Source organism: Penaeus chinensis, chromosome 30 (genome assembly GCF_019202785.1).
Source record: "Penaeus chinensis breed Huanghai No. 1 chromosome 30, ASM1920278v2, whole genome shotgun sequence".
NCBI lineage: Eukaryota > Metazoa > Arthropoda > Malacostraca > Decapoda > Penaeidae > Penaeus > Penaeus chinensis.
This window is the reverse complement of record NC_061848.1, coordinates 4,965,315-4,989,048: the sequence shown is the minus strand read 5'-3', so window position 1 is coordinate 4,989,048 and position 23,734 is coordinate 4,965,315. Positions and strand designations below refer to the sequence as shown.

General features: G+C 33.1%; 6 protein-coding genes across 8 annotated transcripts; all 6 read right to left on the bottom strand.

Annotated features, from left to right (window-relative positions):
- Positions 1-164: 164 nt before the first annotated feature.
- Positions 165-9,269, bottom strand: LOC125041301 (neuropeptide-like protein 31). Of its 2 annotated transcripts, XM_047636139.1 has the most exons (3): positions 9,238-9,269; positions 8,380-8,611; positions 165-303 (listed from the first exon to the last, which is right to left on the bottom strand). In XM_047636139.1, exons 1-3 carry the CDS (start codon positions 9,244-9,246, stop codon positions 278-280), a joined length of 267 nt encoding a protein of 88 aa, XP_047492095.1. In that variant the 5' UTR covers positions 9,247-9,269; the 3' UTR covers positions 165-277. The 2 variants fall into 2 exon arrangements, with proteins under 2 accessions (XP_047492095.1, XP_047492094.1); XM_047636138.1 differs by lacking the exon at positions 165-303 and having other exon boundaries at positions 8,241-8,611.
- Positions 9,270-12,417: 3,148 nt separating this feature from the next.
- LOC125041311 (annexin B11-like) lies at positions 12,418-13,070 on the bottom strand. The gene is made up of 2 exons (XM_047636150.1): positions 13,046-13,070; positions 12,418-12,706 (listed from the first exon to the last, which is right to left on the bottom strand). Exons 1-2 carry the CDS (start codon positions 13,052-13,054, stop codon positions 12,470-12,472), a joined length of 246 nt encoding a protein of 81 aa, XP_047492106.1. The 5' UTR covers positions 13,055-13,070; the 3' UTR covers positions 12,418-12,469.
- A 1,590-nt stretch (positions 13,071-14,660) lies between these two features.
- On the bottom strand, positions 14,661-15,419 carry LOC125041309 (holotricin-3-like). Its single transcript, XM_047636148.1, has 2 exons — positions 15,396-15,419; positions 14,661-15,026 (listed from the first exon to the last, which is right to left on the bottom strand). The coding sequence occupies exons 1-2, from the start codon at positions 15,402-15,404 to the stop codon at positions 14,787-14,789; spliced, it is 249 nt and encodes an 82-aa protein (XP_047492104.1). The 5' UTR covers positions 15,405-15,419; the 3' UTR covers positions 14,661-14,786.
- Positions 14,661-23,139, bottom strand: LOC125041308 (major prion protein 1-like). Of its 2 annotated transcripts, XM_047636147.1 has the most exons (3): positions 23,111-23,139; positions 22,507-22,769; positions 14,661-14,763 (listed from the first exon to the last, which is right to left on the bottom strand). In XM_047636147.1, the coding sequence occupies exons 1-2, from the start codon at positions 23,117-23,119 to the stop codon at positions 22,530-22,532; spliced, it is 249 nt and encodes an 82-aa protein (XP_047492103.1). In that variant the 5' UTR covers positions 23,120-23,139; the 3' UTR covers positions 14,661-14,763; positions 22,507-22,529. The 2 variants fall into 2 exon arrangements, with proteins under 2 accessions (XP_047492103.1, XP_047492102.1); XM_047636146.1 differs by lacking the exon at positions 14,661-14,763 and having other exon boundaries at positions 22,396-22,769.
- Positions 17,494-18,140, bottom strand: LOC125041307 (holotricin-3-like). Its single transcript, XM_047636145.1, has 2 exons — positions 18,109-18,140; positions 17,494-17,751 (listed from the first exon to the last, which is right to left on the bottom strand). The coding sequence occupies exons 1-2, from the start codon at positions 18,115-18,117 to the stop codon at positions 17,512-17,514; spliced, it is 249 nt and encodes an 82-aa protein (XP_047492101.1). The 5' UTR covers positions 18,118-18,140; the 3' UTR covers positions 17,494-17,511.
- LOC125041312 (holotricin-3-like) lies at positions 20,109-20,795 on the bottom strand. Its single transcript, XM_047636151.1, has 2 exons — positions 20,767-20,795; positions 20,109-20,477 (listed from the first exon to the last, which is right to left on the bottom strand). The coding sequence occupies exons 1-2, from the start codon at positions 20,773-20,775 to the stop codon at positions 20,253-20,255; spliced, it is 234 nt and encodes a 77-aa protein (XP_047492107.1). The 5' UTR covers positions 20,776-20,795; the 3' UTR covers positions 20,109-20,252.
- Positions 23,140-23,734: the final 595 nt, after the last annotated feature.

The window sequence follows — 23,734 nt, the reverse complement described above, 5'->3', positions numbered from 1 at the left end:
AACGAATTTTGATTTTGCAATTATTTTTGGAAAGAACATGCATGTTAGGATATACATGTGTGTGTTTGCTGTGTGAATATGTATATATTCGCACACACATGATATGAAGTATAAACATCTTATTTTCTATGCTGGTCTAACTCAAACATAATTGATTTCACCCATCAGTTTGTATGATTTATTTTCTGGACCAAAGGTACAGTCGATATGGATTTCAGATATTAGTGTCGTCTGCAGGGAAACCCCATTTATGAGGCAATCGAGGCAACTAGAAGCTTTACCCGAAATGCTTCTTCCCGAAACCTCCGTAGCTTCCGTAGCCTCCGTAGCCTCCGTAGCCTCCGTAGCCCCGCTTGAAACCTCCGTAGCCATGCCCCCTGTAGCCTCCATATCCCCCTCGGAATCCTCCTCCGTAGAATCCACCGCCGCCTTTGTATTTGAAGGGATCGGGGTCAGCCACGGGGTTAGGGATAGCCTCAGGCATGGCACTGGTCAGGGTCAGTAAGCCTGCAAGGGCCACAAACAGGGCCAAAATCATCGATAACTGCAAAAGTCAAAAAAAATATTATGAATACATTTCTGAATGTTGACTATCAACTGCATAAGAAAAAAGAAACAGAAACGATGATATGGAATAAAACATTCTCTCCTCGCACACACAAAACATATTGACAATAAAACCAGTATACATACAGGGAGGATTATTATAAAGTCTAGTTTACTTTCGTACATCGAGATGCTGTTAAATGTGAATATTTTATTAATTAAAGTAAAAAGGTTAAAATAGCGCATTCTGAAATTGTTGAAAGATCTAATATTTGGGTAAGTGAAAAATAAATGAGGCAATAGTATATATTACCTCTCTTTTTCCGTAACATTATTTTCGTACTTATATCAGTGAAGACAAAATATCTTGGAAGGAGTAAAAAATAGCGCGTCACATTTTTTAGCACTGAACGTTCTATATCTTTTTTTTATATATATAATCTACAAATAATGATAATAATTAGAAAAAGAAATGGTAATAACATAAACCTTTGCAGAAACTTTATCAGAAACATATTCATACAAGTATTTAACTATTAGTTCCTAAGACAGGTAGCATTGATATTGAGACATTAGTCATTAACTCATTCTTCACATAACAAACATCCCTCTTCCTTTCTTAAAATATCCAGACACTCATACTAACCAAATACAGAAATCAACAATAACAAAAAATCACATACAAATCACATCACATATAAAACATTCAACAGCACGCAAATCTCTCAGTTTCGTAATCTGAAATTTCACAAACTTACCAAATTCATTTCAAAGGTTTAGCACGCGAGAGAGACTCGGCTCCTATCCAAGGTAAGGACAATCTATGCACAAACTGCAAGGGGAATCTGAGCTTATATACACCCCTCATGATGATACTGAAGGTCGCGAGCCCACTATGACAGACACTTCTATCCTTCCTTATGCAACATTTTAGGATCCGTCTTCAGCTTTAAGTTATGGGTCTCATGAGCGGAAAATGTCCGTTGAACAGAAGAGGTCGTAAGGGTCAATACAGTAGTATATATTGATTTTCCTTTTCTATTTTATTCATTCATTCATAATAGACACACATACACACACACATATATATGCATATAACATATATACGCACACATATATGTATAAGTTTACATTTATTCAAATATATACACATATACAGTATATCTATATGTATAATATATATATATATATATATATATATATATATATATATATATATATATATATATATTAATATATGTATAAATTTACATGTTCATACACACATATATGTAGATAGATAATAAGATATATACGCAAATAGATATGTGCATATATGTATATTTATACATATATTTATATGTATGCATAGATAAACATGTATATATAAATATATATACACATTTATATAGTTAAACACACATATGTGCATATATACACATATATTTGTATGTACGTCTATCTATATATGTATATATATGTGTGTATGTATATATATGTATATATATAGATATGTATATATGCATATATATATGAAAATACACGTATATATGTATATACATATATGTGTATGTACGTCTATCTATATATGTATATACATACACGTACATATATATGTGTGTATATATATGCACGTGTATGTATAGATATAAATATATATATATATATATATATATATAGAGCAGTGATGTTATAATAATAATAACAATGAAAATAACTACAATATTAAGCAAATCGCAATATTCAGACTCGTTTTCCTTCTTCTCATGAATCACTTTTAATTCAATGGTTATAACTCATCATGGAAACTCAATTTGCATCCGGTTCATTCGGGATCGAAAAAAAATTGTAATGATGATAAATAAAGGAGGAGGAGGAGAAGATGACTAAGAAGAAGGAAAAGAAATGAGGAGGTGAAGCAGTGAAGAAAAAGAAAGGAGGATAATAAGAGAAAAACGGAGAAGTAGAATAGAAAGATGAAATGAGAAAGAGTGAGAGAGAAGAAAGGGAGAAAGAAAGAAACAAGAAATAAGAGGGGGAAGTGAAAGAAAAAATTCTGTCCAAACCTGATTATTTATAGTTTGCATATAATTTTTGTTTCATTTTCAATAAATCCAGTTTGTGCATTGTGGGTTTTTCTGCCATAGTATCAACACAGAAGAGTGTTTTTCCATTCACTTCCGTCTATATTTACCTAAATATATATTTTATTCTATAGCGACAGCACTTTTTGTCAGTCCTGAACGATGAATTTAGTCATTTACATAGTAACAGCCTAAAAAATCCTAGACTGATGTTCGGAATTCCAGATCTAGAGATATTTCCAGTCGGGATATACACACACACATACATATATATTGCTATACATATTTATTTACACATATAATGCACGTGCGTGTATATTCAAAAGATGAAGAGAACCAGAATACCGGAGTGACTTGTACTTTCCGTGCTATTCGAAGCAGACGTGGCCGGTTAGTCACCTGAAGAAAACTGACAAAACCATAGTTTCCTTTCTAATGCCAGTACATTTGCGTTTTACCCTCATTGAGTCCTGTCAGTGCAAGGGATAGCCTAGTTATAGCCAATGTCTAAGGAAATAGAACAAGAGGGAAAATAAATTGGGAGAAACCCAGAAAAACGCAGATGTTTTCATAAAGAATAATAACACTTTAGTCTTTAATTTTGATTAAACCATTTCTTTGTTATTGATTCTTAAAAGTAAAATGAACAAGTATGAGACCCGTCACAGTTTTATGCATCAATTCTAGGGGAAAACGAGTTGCAGATTAGATTCATTTTTATTTCTGAATAAGAGCAACATATTAAAGTCTCATCGACCCATTATTGCCTTAATTGCTAGGGAGATCCTAGTTACACGGTCCTTTTAGTCGGTCGTGTGGTATGGTTGGTTTAGTACATGCCGTTCAGGTTATAGGTTCGAGTCTTGGTCAGGGAGGGTTATTTATCCATATCAGTGCATCACTGCATTATTCCATCTTTCATAAATACCCCTGACTTTGGATTATACTTTGTAAGTCAGTTTCCACTTAGTGCCTACTCCCCATCATTAATCTAATATGAGTAGAAAGGCAATGTCTATGGAGCTAGTAAGATCGTAGTTGCACTCCTTTTAGTGGGTTGTGTGGTAGTCAATAACAATCATAGTACTAGTCATCTGGGTTATACTTGGAGTGGCCAGGGTTCAAGTCCTGGCCAGGCAGGGTTGTTAATTATCCATATCAATGCGGCACTGTATGGTTTCATCTTTCATAAACGTGCATGTTTGTGTGCATATATACGTGTACTACAAGGGCATTAAAGAAGAAATAATCTGCTCTTCAGTTGGAAAGACAAAACGAGAAGTTAAGATACATATGTGTGTACTTGCTGTGTATGTATATATATGTTCGCACGCGCATGATATGAAGTATTTGCGTGTATATCCAGTACATGTATATATACCCACTCTGTATATTCAAAATTGCTCAAACATCTTATTTTCTATGCTGGTCTAACTCAAACATAATTTATTTCACCCATCAGTTTGTATAATTTATTTTCTGGACCAAAGGTACACTTGATATGGATTTCAGATATTAGTGTCGTCTGCAGGGAAAGCCCATTTATGAGGCAATCGAGGCAACTAGAAGCTTTACCCGAAATGCTTCTTGCCGTAACCTCCGTAGCCTCCGTAGCCTCCGTAGCCTCCGTAGCCCCGTTTGAAACCTCCGTAGCCATGCCCCCTGTAGCCTCCATATCCCCCTCGGAATCCTCCTCCGTAGAATCCACCGCCGCCTTTGTATTTGAAGGGATCAGGGTCAGCCACGGGGTTAGGGATAGCCTCAGGCATGGCACTGGTCAGGGTCACCAAGCCTGCAAGGGCCACAAACAGGGCCAGAATCATCGACAACTGCAAAAGTCAAAGAAATTATTATGAATACATTTCTGAATGTTGACTATCAACTGCATAAGAAAAAAGAAACAGAAACGATGATATGGAATAAAAAATTCTCTCCTCGCACACACAGAACATATTGACAATAAAACCGGAATACATACAGTGAGGATTATTATAAAGTCTAGTTTACTTTCGTACATGGAGATGCTGTTGAATGTGAATCTTTTATTAATCAAAGTAAAAAGGTTAAAATAGCGCATTCTGAAATTGTTGAAAGATCTAATATTTGGGTTAGGGAAAAATAAATGAGGCAATAGTATATACTACTTCTCTTTTTCCGTAACATTTTCGTACTTATATCAGAGAAGAAAAAAAATATCTTGGAAGGAGTAAAACAAAGCACGTCACATTTTTAGCACTGAACGTTCTATATATTCTTTTTTATATAATCTACAAATAATGATAATAATTAGAAAAAGAAATGGTAATAACATAAACCTTTGCAGAAAATTGATCAACGCCAGAAACATATTCGAACAAGTATTTTACTATTAGTTCTTAAGACAAGTAGCATTGATATTAAGACATTAGTCATTAACTCATTCTTCACATAACAAACATCCCTCTTCCTTTCTTAAAATATCCAGACACTCATACTAACCAAATACAGAAATCAACAATAACAAAAAATCGCATACAAATCACATCACATATAAAAAATTTAACAGCACACAAATCTCTCAGTTTCGTAATCTGAAATTTCACAAACTTACCAGATTCATTTTAAAGGTTTTGCACGCGAGAGAGACTCGGCTCCTATACAAGGCAAGGACAATCTATGCACAAACTGCATGGGGAATCTGAGCTTATATACACACCCCTCATGATGATACTGAAGGTCGCGAGGCCATTATGACAGACACTTTTATCCTTACTTATGCAACATTTTAGGATCCGTCTTCAGCTTTAAGTTATGGGTCTCATGAGCGCAAAATGTCCTTTGAACAGAAGAGGTCGTAAGGGTCAATACAGTAGTATATATTGATTTTCCTTTTCTATTTTATTCATTCATTCATAATAGACACACATACATTTACACACACATATATATGCATATAACATATATACGCACACACACATATATGTAAAAGTTTACATATATTCAAATATATACACATACAGTATATATATATATATATATATATATATATATATATATAATGTATATATATTAATATATGTATAAATGTACATGTTCATGCGCACATATATGTATATAGATAATAAGATATATACGTAAATAGATATGTGCATATATGTATATTTATACATATATTTATATGTATGCATAGATAAACATGTATATATAAATATATATACACATTTATATAATTAAACACACATATGTGCATATATACACATATATTTGTATGTACGTCTATCTATATATGTATATATATATGTGTGTATGTATATATATGTATATATATAGATGTGTATATATGTATATATATAAATGCACGTATATATGTATATACGTATATGTGTATGTACGTCTATCTATATATGTATATACATACACGTACACATATATGTGTGTATATATATCCACGTGTATGTATATATATATATATATATATATATATATAGCAGTGATGTAATGATAATGACAATGAAAATAACTACATTATTAAGCAAATCGCAATATTCAGACTCGTTTTCCTTCTTCTCATGAATCACTTTTAATTCAATGGTTATAACTCATCATGGAAACTCAATTTGCATCCGGTTCATTCGGGATCGAAAAAGAATTGTAATGATGATAAATAAAGGAGGAGGAGGAGAAGATGACTAAGAAGAAGGAAAAGAAATGAGGAGGTGAAGCAGTGAAGAAAAAGAAAGGAGGATAATAAGAGAAAAACGGAGAAGTAGAATAGAAAGATGAAATGAGAAAGAGTGAGAGAGAAGAAAGGGAGAAAGAAAGAAACAAGAAATAAGAGGGGGTAGTGAAAGAAAAAATTCTGTCCAAACCTGATTATTTATAGTTTGCATATAATTTTTGTTTCATTTTCAATAAATCCAGTTTGTGCATTGTGGGTTTTTCTGCCATAGTATCAACACAGAAGAGTGTTTTTCGATTCACTTCCGTCTATATTTACCTAAGCATATATTTTATTCTATAGCGACAGCACTTTTTGTCAGTCCTGAACGATGAATTTAGTCATTTACATAGTAACAGCATAAAAAATCCTAGACTGATGTTCGGAATTCCAGATCTAGAGATATTTCCAGTCGGGATATACACACACACACACATATATATTGCTATACATATTTATTTACACATATAATGCACGTGCGTGTATATTCAAAAGATGAAGAGAACCAGAATACCGGAGTGACTTGTGCTTTCCGTGCTATTCGAAGCAGACGTGGCCGGTTAGTCACCTGAAGATATCTGACAAAACCATAGTTTCCTTTCTAATGCCAGTACATTTGCGTTTTACCCTCATTGAGTCCTGTCAGTGCAAGAGATAGCCTAGTTATAGCCAATGTCTAAGGAAATAGAACAAGAGGGAAAAAAGATTGGGAGAAACCCAGGAAAACGCAGATGTTTTCATAAAGAATGATAACACTTTGGTCTTTAATTTTGATTAAACCATTTCTTTGTTATTGATTCTTAAAAGTAAAATGAATAAGTATGAGACCCGTCACAGTTGTATGCATCAATTCTAAGGGGAAAACGAGTTGCAGATTAGATTAGTTTTTATTTCTGAAACAGAGCAACATATTAAAGTCTCATCGACTCATTATTGCCTTAATTGCTAGGGAGATCCTAGTTACACAGTCTTTTTAGTCGGTCGTGTGGTATGGTTGGTTTAGTACATGCCATTCGGGTTATAGGTTCGAGTGTTGGTCAGGCAGGGTTATTTAAGAATGATAACACTTTGGTCTTTAATTTTGATTAAACCATTTCTTTGTTATTGATTCTTAAAAGTAAAATGAATAAGTATGAGACCCGTCACAGTTGTATGCATCAATTCTAAGGGGAAAACGAGTTGCAGATTAGATTAGTTTTTATTTCTGAAACAGAGCAACATATTAAAGTCTCATCGACTCATTATTGCCTTAATTGCTAGGGAGATCCTAGTTACACAGTCTTTTTAGTCGGTCGTGTGGTATGGTTGGTTTAGTACATGCCATTCGGGTTATAGGTTCGAGTGTTGGTCAGGCAGGGTTATTTATCCATATCAATGCATCACTGCATTATTCCATCTTTCATAAATACCCCTGACTTTGGATTATACTTTGTAAGTCAGATTCCACCGAGTGCCTACTCCCCATCATTAATCTAATATGAGTAGAAAGGCAATGTCTGTGGAGCTAGTAAGATCGTAGTTGCACTCCTTTTGGTGGGTTGTGTGGTATAGCTGGTTTAGTACTAGTCATCTGGGTTATACTTGGAGTGGCCAGGGTTCAAGTCCTGGTCAGGGAGGGTTGTTAATTATCCATATCGATGCGGCACTGTATGATTTCCTCTTTCACAAACATACATGTTTGTGTGCATATATACGTGTACTACAAGGGCATTAAAGAAGAAATAATCTACTCTTCAGTTTGAAAGACAAAACGAGAAGTTAAGATACATATGTGTTTACTTGCTGTGTATATATGTATATGTTCGCACGCGCATGATATGAAGTATTTGCTTGTATATCCAGTACATGTATGTATACCCACTCTGTATATTCAAAACTGCATAAACATCTTATTTTCTATGCTGGTCTAACTCAAAGATAATTGATTTCACCCATCAGTTTGTTTAATTTATTTTCTGGACCAAAGGTACAGTCGATATGGATTTCAGATATTAGTGTCGTCTGCAGGGAAAACCCGTGTATGAGGCAATCGAGACAACTAGAAGCTTTACCCGAAATGCTTCTTCCCGAAACCTCCGTAGCCTCCGTAGCCTCCGTAGCCTCCGTAGCCCCGCTTGAAACCTCCATAGCCATGCCCCCTGTAGCCTCCATATCCCCCTCGGAATCCTCCTCCGTAGAATCCTCCGCCGCCTTTGTATTTGAAGGGATCGGGGTCAGCCACGGGGTTAGGGATAGCCTCAGGCATGGCACTGGTCAGGGTCACCAAGCTTGCTAGGGCCACAAACAGGGCCAGAACTATCGATAACTGCAAAAGCCAAAGAAATTATTATATTAGGATTATTATAAACTCTAATTTACTGTCGTGCATCGAGATGCTGAAAAAAAAATTAATCACATTTCAAAATCTGTTGAATGTGAATCTTTTATTAAGGTTAAAATAACCCATTGTAAAATTATTGAAATTTCTGATATTTTGGTTAGGGAAAAATAAATGACGTAATATATACTACCTCTCTTTTTCCGCAACATTATTTTCGTACTTATATCAATGAAGAAAAAAATATCTTGGAAGGTGTAAAAAAGAACGTTCCATATCTCTTTGATATAATCTACAAATAATGATAATGATAATTAGAAACAGAAATAGTAATAAACCTTTGTAGAAAATTTATCAACGCCAGAAACAAGTATTTAACTATTAGTTTTTAATACAGGCAGCATTGATATTAAGACATTAGTCATTAACCCATTCTTCACATAACAAACATTCCCCCTCCTTTGATAAAATACCCAAATACTCATACTAACCAAATACACAAATCAACAATAACAAATAATCACATACAAATCACATCACATGTAAAAAATTCAACAGCACGCAAATCTCTCAGCTACACGTTTCTTAATCTGAAATTTCACAAACAAACTTACAAGATTCATGTTAAAGGTTTAGCACGCGAGAGAGACTCGTCTACTAATGAAGACAAGAGCAATCTGTACACAAACTGCGAAGGGAATCTGAGCTTATATACACCCCTCATGATGATACTGAAGGTCGCGAGGCCACTATGACAGACACTTCTATCCTTACTTGTGCGACATTATAAGATCCGTCTTCAGCTTTAAGTTATGGGTGTCATGAACGCAAAATGTCCTTTAAACAGAAGAGGTCAGAATGGTAAATACACTGTAATATATAGATTCCCCAATTCTCTTTTATTCGTGGTTTTGAGATGAAATGATAACACACACAGACACACACAGACACACACACACATACACATATATATATGTATAGGTGTACATATACTTAAATATATACATAAATATTCAGTATATATATGTATATGTATATATGTACATATGCATACCAATATATATTTGTATATATACATACATATAAATATAATTATATACATTTATAAATATATATAGATAGATAGATGTATAGATAAATGTACGTAAATAGATATGTATATATGTATATTTATACATATATATGTATATATAAATCCATATATTTAAATATATACATATATATATACATACTTATATATAGAGACCAACACACACACATACATATACATATACATATACATATATAAGTATGTACATATATCTCTCTATATTTGTATATATAAAGAGATATTTATATATGTATATATGTATATATACACACACGTGTTTATATATGTACGTGTATGTATACATATACATGTATATATATATATATATATATATATATATATATATATATATATATATCAGAGATAACATTACGATAATGATAACAATGAAAATAACAATATTCATAAGCAAAGCAAAAGACGAGAAAAAAGAAGAAAAATAACAAGAAAGCGCAATGTTCTAACTCGATTTCTTTCTACTGTATCGCTTTTAATTCCTTGGTTATAACATATGAAAAATCACATTGCATCCGGGTCATTCGGGTTTGAAAAAGAATTGTAAGAATGCTAAATAAAGGAGGAGGAGAAAAATATGACTAAGAAGAAGGAAAAAGAAAGGAGGAGGTGAAGAAGTAAAGAAAAAAGAAAGGATATATACAACGAAAACGGAAAAGAAAATAGAAAGATGAAAGGAGAAGAAAACGATAGAAAAAAGGAGAAAGACAGAGAAAAAAAAAACTTGTCCAGATCTGATTTCGTATGTTTTGCATATAACTTCCGTCTGTATTTACCTAAGTGTATATTTTATTCTACAGTGACGGCGTGTTTTCTCAGTCCTGAACGTTATTTACACAGTCACAGCATATGAATTCTTAGACTGATGTTAGGAATTCCAGATCTACTTGAGAGATATTCACTTTGTAAAACCAGCCGGTATATATATATATATATATATATATATATATATATATATATGAATGTACGTGTATATCTATATCTATATCTATATATGTATATATATATTTATTTTATATATTTATACATACACTTAAGCCACGTGCGTATGTATTCAAAAGAGGAAGAGAACCAGAATATCAGAGTGACTTGTACTTTCCGTGCTTCTGAAAGCAGACTTAGCCAGTTAGTCGCCTGAAGATACCTGACAAAACCATTGCTTCTTTCGTAAGGCCCGTAAATTTGCGTTTTACCCATATGGAGTCCTAATGTCTAATCTATAGCTGTAGGATTAAACAGTAATATTTAATCGTCTTTTAGACAATACGTTATGATAAGATAAAAAAAGTGAGGAAAAATCAACTTATTCAAGCGGTTATTTACACATAAGTATTGAAAATCATCTTCAACGTATATATGCATTTGTTTTTGTCTCAGCAACATAAGCTACACCCACTAAGGCGGGAGTCAAGAAGTGAATGACGTCAGCATACTTTGGCTTCTCTCACCCAGAAATCTAGAGTAAGTTATGGCGTACGAAAAAAAAAAAAAAAAAAAAAAATCGCAACACTGTAAAGTAAGAAGGAGAAGTAGTAAAGGGACAAAAGAAGGAAAAGAGAGAAAGAAAGAAAGAAAGAAAGAAACGCAGATGCTTCCATTTTGATTGTTATTGATTCTTAAAAGTAAAATTGATAAGTATGGAAGCCGCCTTAGTTTTATACATCATTTCTTGGGAAAAGCGAGTTGCATTTTAGTTAAAGTCGATTCATTAATGGATTAATTACAGAGATAGATAATGAACATATTCACACACATACATATGCATATAATTTCATACATATATACATAAACATAAATGATTACATGTTTATATACATTTATATTCTGATGATATTCATTCTCATTCACACCTTTTCTAAATTTGTAAATATGAATACGGTTCACACATATATATGCATATATGCATACATACATCTATATGAAACAGGGAAACAGCCACAGTAAGAAATTTATATTAATTGTAACGTTTCGAATAATAAATCGAAATGGATCCATTTCGGTTTATTATTCGTCTGAAAAGGAACGCGTGAAGAGTACACATTACTGTGCTTGTGTTTGTGTCATTACATCTATATGTATGTATATGTATGTGTGTGTAATATAAACTAACTTTTATTTTGCCTAAGTTACACTTGTAAGTCTATTACATTTTATGCCGCTTCATCCTGATGAAAAGTGGGTGGGTACGTTGAAACTATTTCATTTTGATGTAAAATGGACAACAGGTGCATTAATGAGTGTCACACACATCATGTTAAGACATCTATCATCATTATCAATATTATCATATCACTATCATTATCATGATGCATATTTATTTCCACAACAATCCGAGTTTAAGAAGTCAGTTAGGAAGGGGAGAGGAATGGGAAAAAGAAAGGGAACTTAAATAGAAAAGGAAGGATGTAGAGGAAAGGGAGACGGGGAAGGGGAAAGGGAAGGGAAAAGGTATGGGTAAAGGGAAATGGAAGTGTAAGGGAAGAGGTCAGAGAGAAAAGGGAGACGAGGGAGGGAAGGTGATAAAAGAGGGAAGCAGGTGGGGAAAGTTAAAGGGAAAGAGGAGGGAAGGGCGAGGGGGTAGGTATGGCGTAGATGTTGGTATATATACACATATATGTTCAAAACACATAAAACGGATTTTGATTCTGCCATTCATTGTTGAAATGAATATTTAAATTGCACCACAAGCTAATCAATTGCAACTTTATTGGTGCTTAATGGGGTTAGTTGCGTTATTTTCGTTATCCGTAGATGCCTTGGCCATGGCGAGCACCGAAGCCACGACTGTGACCCTTGGCAAAGCCTTGGCCATGAACCCTTCCGACTCCATGGCCGTGACCCCTGTGGAAGCCATGACCACCTCCGCCATGAAACCTTCCGAAGCCAGCTGGGTCAGCCTCTGGGTCGGGGTCAGGAACGGCGCTGGCCCAGCCGATCAGGCCAGACAGGGTCACCATCACGACTAGGAACAGTGACAGCTGTAAATCAGGCATCACTTAGATATTTTTTATTAGATATTTTGAATAATAAGAATTCGTTACTTCATTTACCTGTAAGCATATTCAAAAGAGAATAAAGAAGAAACATAATCTATAGAAGGTTTTTTAAAAATTCCGGTCAAAGATGAGCAGAACATTTTCGTGCTAAGAGAGAGAGAAAAAGAAACTCAAAACTAAGAGAAAAAATTGTGAAAGAAAAGTTGAGCAGCAACTACTATTTTAAAATACCATATACTTTAGACACGATGAAATGAAATATATTGCGTACGGTGGTGTTTTGTTTTTGTTTTTTCCACTGGCGCAAGAAATGTTGCTTACAAGCTTCATGGTGAGAATGTGTGAGCGTCGCAAATAAGCCGGATGGAATGTGCTCAGATCCTGACGGATTCGAAGCTTATATACGCGACAGAATGAGTCACTTTGTGTTTCTGAAACCACGAAAGATCCTTTTCGAAGGACGCTGTTTTGTCACATAAAATATTTTTTTATATGCTCATACACTCAGTCACGTGTTTATGTATATGTATGCATGTGCTGTAGATATATATACTTTATATACTTTATATACTATATATATACACACTATATATATACTGTATATATACTGTACACACACACACACACACACACACACACACACACACACACACACACACACATATATATATATATATATATATATATATATATACATACATATATACATATATTTGTATAAATACATATGAGTGTATGTATGTGCGTGTGTATACAGTATTAAATTTATTTTTGAATAAATATTTATGAATGTATATTTATATTTATAGATATAAGAAACAGTGGGAGAAAAAGAGTGAGAGAGAGTGCGAGAGTGTGAGAGAGAGCAACACAAAGGGTCTTTAAAGTGCGATAACGAACCTTGTTAATCGCTCATAGAGAAAGACTGCGTGAAATCAGACAGCTAATTTGCTTTATAAGACAAAATTTTCGCCCAAGTTAAACGTTTTAACACATTCCGGTTTTTTTTATTGAGTGGGTAGGATTTCTACGCTTATATTTTTAGAAATGAGAAAAAACCTGCGCATTACATTTCCTGGATTAATGTCATAAAAATTAACCTTGGTATTAATTTCATTTCTTTCTAACTGATTTCAGGAACTAAACAATTCCTTATTTTCAGAAAATAAGATGCGTCGAGCTTACAGCAATTTTCCGCCCTTCGGCAAATACTGCTTTAAGTGATCGCCTTACCTTTGTTATACCAGACACACAAACATGCATAGATATATGTGTGTTTGTAGTGTCATTTATATATATATATATATACCTATGTGCCTGGGCATGTGTTTGTATGTGTATACCTATGGCTATATAGGGATATGTATAAACACATTATATATATGACATATATAATACATGTATAAAAACCTAGACACACAGAAGTACACGTATATACACTACATGTATATATAAACATACATATAAATGTATATATATATATATATATATATATATATATATATATATATAACATGCATATATATATATATATATATATATATATATATATAACATGCATATATATATATATATATATATATATATATATATATATATATAACATGCATATATATATATATATATATATATATATATATATATATATATATATAACATGCATATATATATATTTATATATATATATATATATAACATGCATATATATATATATATATATATATATATATATATATATATATAAATGTATACATCCGCATATGTGAATATATTCATAAATATGTGTACACACATATATACAGTATATATATGTGTGTGTGTGTCTGCATATGTTTGTTTATATATGTGGTTGCATAGACTTACAAATATGTACGACACAGACACATATATTTATTTATTTATTAGAGTTTGAGTTTGAAAAAGAAATACTTAAAGATTTTGATTTGGCTGTTTATTTCTGGAACAAGGAGATGAATACCATTCTACAGTATGATAAAGATTTGGATCTCCTACGGTATACAAATGAGTTGATTGCAGTGGTAGATATCTGGCGTCCTTTTCATTATCCGTAAATGCCTTGGCCATGGGGAGCACCGAAGCCACGACTGTGAGCCCTTGCAAAGCCTTGGCCATGAACCCTTCCAACTCCATGGCCGTGACCCCTGTGGAAGCCATGACTACTACCTCCGCCATGAAACCTGCCGAAGCCGGCTGGGTCAGCCTCTGGGTCGGGGTCAGGCATAGCTCTGGCCCAGCCGATCAGGCCAGACAGGGTCACCATTACGACCAGAAACAGAGACAGCTGTAAGGAAGGGATCGTTCGGATATTTTTTTTTAGATTTTTGAAATGACCAGAATTTATTTCATCATATATGTTCTTGCATATTTATGATATGAAAAAATAACTATAGAAACAATCAATTTATTATTATTATTATTATTGATATTATTATTATTATTATTATTATTATTAGTAGTAGTAGTAGTAGTAGTAGTAGTAGTATTAAGAAAGAATTATTAAAACTAAAAAAAAAAAAAAAAAAAAAAGATCTGAAAATTAAATGCGAAAGTAAAGTTGAATAGTAACGTGAGAAGGTATTTCTGACATTTTGAAGAGTGCCATATGTTTCCGTTACTTTTATTTTGTACAGAGGTAAGGATTATCACTTACGAGCTTCATGGTGAGAATCTCTGAAGCCGGATGGAATGTGCTCAGATACTGATGGATTCGAAGCTTATATACGTGACAGAATGAGTCACTTCGAGTCACAGACCACGAAAGAGCCTTTACGAAGGACGCTGTCCTGTCACATGAAAGCGTATTTAACAGATTCCTTGACTTTACTTTCAAATATGCGTATATACGCATGTATTCATATATACACACACACATGTATGAATATGTATATATATATTTCTATGTCCATATATTTATATGTGTATGAGTATGCATCTATGTATATGCATACACGTATATTTATAGGGATAAGAATATATATAAATGAATACATATATATATATATATATATATATATATATATATATATATATATTCATATATGGTAATCATATCTATACATAATATGACACACACACATATATACACATATATATTATATGTACATATGAAGGGATGTACGAGTATATAAACATGTACAAACACACACATGTATATATATACATATATATATATATATATATGTATTCTAATGCCCGTAAACATTTATAGACGGTATACACACAAAACGATTTGTATGTAGAAAAATATATATACAAATTTAATTACTAGTTACATAATCAGAAAAAGTCGTCTATTCTTTAACTTGGCTTTAACTCTCCTGTTTTCATTCTTTAGTAATGAGAAACTTCGTTCAAAGCTCGCCACGGACCTCGCCAGTGTTAGACAGCTGTGGACGAGACGGGAAAAGCAGCTCTTTTTGCAAATTTGTCTTGTGCAGCATTTTTTTTTCTCTAGTAATGACGATGGATCAAGGGAAATGCAGAGAAAGTCTGAGAAAGAAACAGTAAGAGAGGGAAAGAGTGGGAGAGTGAAAGAGAGAAACAAGAAAGGTCTTTAAAGTGCGATTCATTCCGAACGTTTTATAAAACAAACGCGCGCATAGCGAAAGCCTGCATAATCTTGACAGCTAATTAATTTTATAAGGCGACGTTTTCACCTATATCGAACGATTCCGCGGAAAAGTTTTCAAACCTTCCATTTTTTTTTTTTATATTGTTATTTGTGGGGAAGGTTTTACGCTTATATTTTCAGAAATGAGCAGATTTACCCGTATTAGATTTCTTGGATTACTGTTATAAACTTTTAATCTTGGTATTAATTTCCTATTTTTCCTCACTGATTTCGTGGGAAAAAGACATAAAATCTAAACGATCATTTGTTTATGAGATAAATCAGCAACTAAACGATTCTTTATTTTCAAAAAAAAAAAAACAAAAAAAAATCCTGTGCCGAAATTACAGCAATTCCTCGGCCTTCGGTAAAGATTGTTGGAAGTGACTGCCCTTTGCTATGCCAGACACACAAACAAGCATGCATATATGCATATATATTTTTGTGGGTATATAATGCACTTTATGTGTGGATTTGTGTGTGTGCGATTTATATATATATATATATATATATATATATATATATATATGGGTGTCTGTATAGATATAGACATATATATGCATAAATATGTATATATATACATATATATGTATATATACAAATATATGTGTATATGCATATACTGTGTGTCTGTGCATCCGTGTTTGTATGTGTATACATATTGATAAATAGGGATATATATAAAACATACAAACACACATATATAATATACATATATATAATGTATATATATAACATACGTATCTAATTTATGTGTAAAACATACACATATGTATTTATACTATATGTATAAATAAGTGTATATATATAAGTATGCATATATATATTATATATATGTATATATATTATATATATGTATATATATATTATATATATGTATATATATATTATATATATGTATATATATATATATAGGTATAAAAACACATGTTTGTATGCATACGTATATATATATATATATATATATATATATATATTACAAGCGCAAGAAAGGAGAAATAATGTAATCCTGAGTTTGAAAGACGTACGAATTTTGATTTTGCTATTTATTCTGGGAAAGAAGAGATGATTCCACCTTACACTATGACAATCCAATATATCTCCTCTGGTAAACAAGTGGTTTGATTGCAGTGGTAGATATCTGGCGTCCTTTTCATTATCCGTAAATGCCTTGGCCATGGCGAGCACCGAAGCCACGGCTGTGAGCCCTTGCAAAGCCTTGGCCATGAACCCTTCCAACTCCATGGCCGTGACTCCTGTGGAAGCCATGACCACTACCTCCGCCATGAAACCTGCCGAAGCCAGCAGGGTTAGCCTCTGGGTCGGGGTCAGGCATGGCACTGGTCCAGCTGATCAGGCCAGACAGGGTCACCATCACGACCAGAAACATTGACAGCTGTAAGGAAGGGATAGTTTAAATTTTTATTAGATATTTTGAATAATAAAAATCTGGTACTTCATTTATCTGTATGTATATGTAATATACGTATATAAATATATATATGCACATACATATAAATATCTATATATATACATATATATACATATAAATATATATAGACACACAGTATAGATGATTTCTTTATAGAGAGAGAATCAAAACTAAGAGAAAATGTTGTAAATTAAATGTGAAAGAAAAGTTTAACAGCAACTGATATTTTAAGAAAATACCTAATATATATTTTATATATTTTGAAGAGTAAAATATTTTTCATTTACTGTTTTTTTGCTCGCAGGTATGATTGTCACTTACAAGCTTCATGGTGAGAATGTGTGAGCGTCGCAAAGAAGCCGGATGGAATGTGCTCAGATCCTGACGGATTCGAAGCTTATATACGCGACAGAATGAGTCACTTTGTGTTTCTGAAACCACGAAAGAGCCTTTCGAAGGACGTTGTCCTGTCAAATGAAAGCTTGTTCAACGGATTTTTCAACAATAAAAAGAGTACATACGCACTCGCACACAGATATCTGTGTATATAGATATATATAAACACATATATGTGTCCGTGTGTGCAAGCATTCATATACTTTTGTAAATATATATACATATATATACGCATATTTATATATACATACGCATAATGATAGATATAAACACAGAGAAATGCATATAATATATACTTATATAAATGGCTGTGTTAGTGTGTGTGCATACAGGCATGTTTTTATAGGCATGCACGCACAAGCACACATATATACCCGTAAATATTCACAAACTATTCATAGACACATTTAGAATATTAGGAACGTACCAATATATTTTGTAACTCGGGGATGGGATATGCAAAGAAAAAGTAAAAGCACAACTACAACTATAGCTAAATAATAACTAGATAAATAATATTTTTAAAATAATGGATTTGCAACTTTGTGTTCAAACGTGCGCCTTTTTCCCTAACCTGGCTTTAATTAACCAGTTTTCATGCTTCATTAGGGGGAAACTTCGTTCGAAACTTGCCACGAATACAGACATACATGTGTAATAGTAAAAAAAAAAAAGATGATCTTTTCGCACATTTCTCGGGTGCACCGAAACTTTTTGTAACAAGTGTGAGGGAGGAAAGGAAACAGAGGAAAAAAGAGAAAGAATGAGAGTCAGTGAAAGAGAGAAAGAAAAGAGAAATAAGCTTGTTTTAAGTGCCTTAAGTCGGCCAGATCCCTCAAGCGGGTGTTGTCTTGGAAGCTAAATTGTTATGAGGAAAAGATTCCGTAACTATGGACTTAATTGACATATTTTTGGACTGATTCATAAAGAAAAGATATATAAATTTAAATGGACAAACTAATTACTTAAAAAGAAAGAAAGAAAAAAAACGCATAACTAAGAGCAATTTTCCACCCTTCTGGTAGACATCCAAAAAATTACGAAAATTAGATATAAAACAAGAAAACGTTGTCATGGAAACGATTCATAAGTGAACAAAAATCTGCGATGTAGATTTTCTGGATTAACGTTATAGTACATAAAATATTAATTTTGGACTTAAATGACTTACTTGAATGACTTAAAAGACAAGAGATATACATTTAAATGGACAACTGAACTACTAAACGATTCTATGTTAAGAATATGAAAGAAAGAAAGAAAGAATGCGCTAAACTGACCGCAATTTTCCACCCTTCTAGAAACCACATGATGTGATCGCCCTGCCCTTGTTACGCCAGACACAATAACATGCATGCATATGTGTAGGTTTGTACATAGTATGTATGTATACTTTTATATATACTGTATATATAAATATCTTTATATATACATATACAGATTTATATATATATATATATATATATATATATATATATATATATAAAGTGTGTGAGCCTGTGTTTGTGTATAGATATTCATACACACACATCTATATATATTGTATAAATGAGTGTATATGTATATACATACATTTATCAGAATATATATACATAATATTATGTACAAATAAATACACACACAAAAAAAAAAAACAAAAAAACAATTAAACATACAAATATGCTATGCATATTATATGTATATTTATCTATATATTTAACATAATAGAAAACACTGTCTCTCGAAGCAGTAGAGAAAGGGTGAATGACGCAGGTAGGTTCTGAGATCGCTGGCCGGAGATCGCTGGCCAAGGCTAAGGGGTATAAGTTCAAGCTCTCTATATGTATAGTTATGTACATACAGATATGTATAAATAAATAGACACATATAAATAGGGCAAGAGAAAAAGTGAATATACGTTTGAGTTTGAAACATAAAATGTCAACAGATTTTGAATATGCAATTTATTTCTGGTACGAATAGGTGAATTCCACCTTACAGTGTGACAATCCACTGCATTTCTTCTGGTATATATGTGGGTTGATTGCAGTGGTAGATATCTGGTGTCCTTTTCATTATCCGTAGATGCCTTAGCCATGGAGAGCACCGAAGCCACGACTGTGACCCCTGGCAAAGCCTTGGCCATGAACCCTTCCGACTCCATGGCCGTGACCCCTGTGGAAACCATGACCACTACTTCCGCCATGAAACCTGCCGAAGCCAGCTGGGTTAGCTTCTGGGTCGGGGTCAGGCATGGCACTGGCCCAGCTGATCAGGGTAGACAGGGTCGCCATTACGACCAGAAACAAGGACAGCTATAAGGAAGGGATCGTTTAGATAATATTATTTTTAATAGTCAGAATCTGTGATTTCATTTATCTGGTTATATATCTATGACTTGAAAAAAAAAAAATAATAATAATAGTTTGTCAAAAAGTTTTCTTGATAAGAGGAAATAAAACTAAGGAAAAAATTAAATGTGAAATAAAAGTTAAACAGCAACTTAAATTTCTAAAATACCAAATGCATATTTTAGACATTTTGAAGTGTCCATTTACCAATTACGTACACTGCTTTTGTACACAGGTAAAAATGGTCACTTACGAGCTTCATGGTGAGAATGTGTGAGCGTCGCAAAGAAGCCGGATGGAATATGCTCAGATCCTGACGGATTCGAAGCTTATATACGCGACAGAATGAGTCACTTTGTGTTCCTGAAACCACAAAAGAGCCTTTTCGAAGGGAGCTGTTCTTCACAGGAAAGCTTGTTCAACAGATTTCTCAACATTATCAATATGCGTATATACTCACGCTATCACACACTCATATGTATTTGTATATATACACACATGTGTGTGGTATGTATATGCGTATATTTGTGTATACATATCTATATATATTCATTTAGATGCATATTAAGATACATGCGCATATATGTAGCTATAAACGTATGTACAGACATATATGTGTTTGTGTGTGTGTGGATGTATGTGTATAAACATGCAAACACATACGCACGCAAACACATGCACATATTTATACCCATAAATATATACAAGTTGTACAGAGACAAACAACAATTAGGAACGTATCAACACCTTTTGTCACTCTGGCAGGACATGTAGGGAAAAAAAAAAAAAAAAAAACGAAGAGAAAAGTAAAGAGTACAGCTATAACTCTGATGCTATAATCATATTTTTTCTATGATTTTTGGCTCTGCAACTTCGCCACTTTCTCTAGCCTGGCTTTAATGAACTACTTTTCGTGCGTCAGCAATGGGAAACTTCATTCGAAACAGAGACCCCAAAAAGGACGGAAGTTAGATTTAATAGAAAAAGAAAGTTGTTTTGGAAGTTAATTTCTTATATGAGGAAAATATTTCACCAATTTTCATTCCGTGAGTAAGTCTTAAGATTTTTAAATTTCTTTGTGTTTTGTGCAATTTCTATGCTGTAGATGTTCTGAATGAATGTCAGATAAGATAAAAAATCAAATTTGGAATTAATTCATTTTTGGACTGATTCAGAAAGTTAAGAGATATAAATCTAAATAGTCGAAAAAGCTCTTAGTCGATTTTATAAAAAAAAAAAAAAAAAAAAAAAAATGCGCTGAGCTGTGCGCAATTTGCCGGCCTTCTGGAAAGTGCCCTCCCCCATGTTACGCCAGATACAAACTCATGCATGCATATATATATATGTATGTGCGTATAACATATATGTGTGTATTTGGATAATTAGACATATAAAAAGTATATTTATATAAAAATTCAAAAAAATATTATTGTCTATACATAGTATACTGTATATATACAGTATATGTATAGTTGTTTATGTATAAACATGTATGGGTATGTACATATTTCACATGTGTTTATATATGTATATATATGCATATAAATACGCATATATATATATGTGTGTGTGTGTGTGTTTGTGTGTGTGTACTAATACACAAAAAAGCACATATAGATAATCATATGTCTAAGCATATTCATACATACACTATGCAAATATATATACACACATATATGTATGGATAAATGCATGTTTTTTATGCATATATACATATATACATAATATATATATATATATATATATATTTAACGTAATAGAAAATGTCTCTCGACGCAGTAGTTAAAGACTGAATGCTGCAGGCAGGCCTCGAGGTTCAAAACAAAGCTAAAGGCTATAAGTTCAAATGAATAAAGCTTGAAAGACATGAAAGGTCAACAGATTTTTGTTTATGTAATTTATTTCTAGAACAAAGAGGAGAATTCCACCACGGTAAAGTATGACAATCCAATGCATCTATTCTAGTATATATATATGTGGGTTGATTGCAGTGGTAGATATCTGGCGTCCTTTTCATTATCCGTAAATGCCTTGGCCATGGGGAGCACCGAAGCCACGACTGTGAGCCCTTGCAAAGCCTTGGCCATGAACCCTTCCGACTCCATGGCCGTGACCCCTGTGGAAGCCATGACCACTACCTCCGCCATGAAATCTGCCGAAGCCAGCTGGGTCAGCCTCTGGATCAGGGTCAGGCACGGCGCTGGCCCAGCCGATCAGGCCAGACAGGGTCACCATCACGACCAGAAACAGTGACAGCTGTAGGGAAGGGATCGTTTTCAATATATTTTATTAGATATTTGAAATAATCATAATTCGTTACATTACTTATCTGCATATTTATGAGAAAAAAAGAGAAGAAAAATCTATAGCAGTTAATATATTATTACTATTACTATTATTATCTTATCATTATTATTATGGAAAGGGAGAGAACTATATAGAAAATAAAAAAATCTGAAAATCAAACGGGAAAGAAAAGTTGAATAGCAACTTATATTCTAAGAAAAATAGATGCGTAATGTTTATATTTTGCAACGGTATATGTTTTCCAATTAGCTTCATTGTATTTTTACTCAGGGGTCAGAACTGTCACTTACGAGCTTCATGGTGAGGATGTATGAGCGTCGCAAAGAAGCCGGGCGGAATGTGCTCAGATACTGATGGATTCGAAGCTTTTATACGTGACAGAATGAGTCACTTCGAGTCACTTAAACCACGGAAGAGCCTTGTCGAAGGACGCTGTCCTGATATCAGAAAGATTAATAAACAGATTTCTTAACTTCAAAGTATGTGTATACTCATACACTCACGCGGGGACTCACATACACACGTGTGTACATATAGAAGTTTGTATATGTTTATATACACATATATATCTATGCGTGTGTGCGTATCTGTGTATGTGTGTGATTAGGCGTGTATATACATCAGTATCTATCTTTATGCTTACACGCATATCTATAGACAAATGAAAATATATATAAATATGAATATATATTCATATATGGTATACATTTGGTATATATATACATATGAACACATGAATGTTTATATAAACATGCACACACACACACACACACACACACACACACACACACACACACACACACACACAGACACACAAACTCACACACATATATATATATGTAGAAATTAAGGCCCATGAACATATATAAACTGCACACACACACACACACACACACACACACACACATAAAAAA

What these genes read in the sequence shown, in the direction of transcription:
- LOC125041301 (XM_047636139.1), bottom strand. An exon ending in AGGCTACGGAGGCTACGGAG is followed by an intron (nt 304 to 8,379) that starts GTTTCGGGAAGA and finishes GAAGCTACGGAG; the next exon opens with GTTTCGGGAAGAAGCATTTC.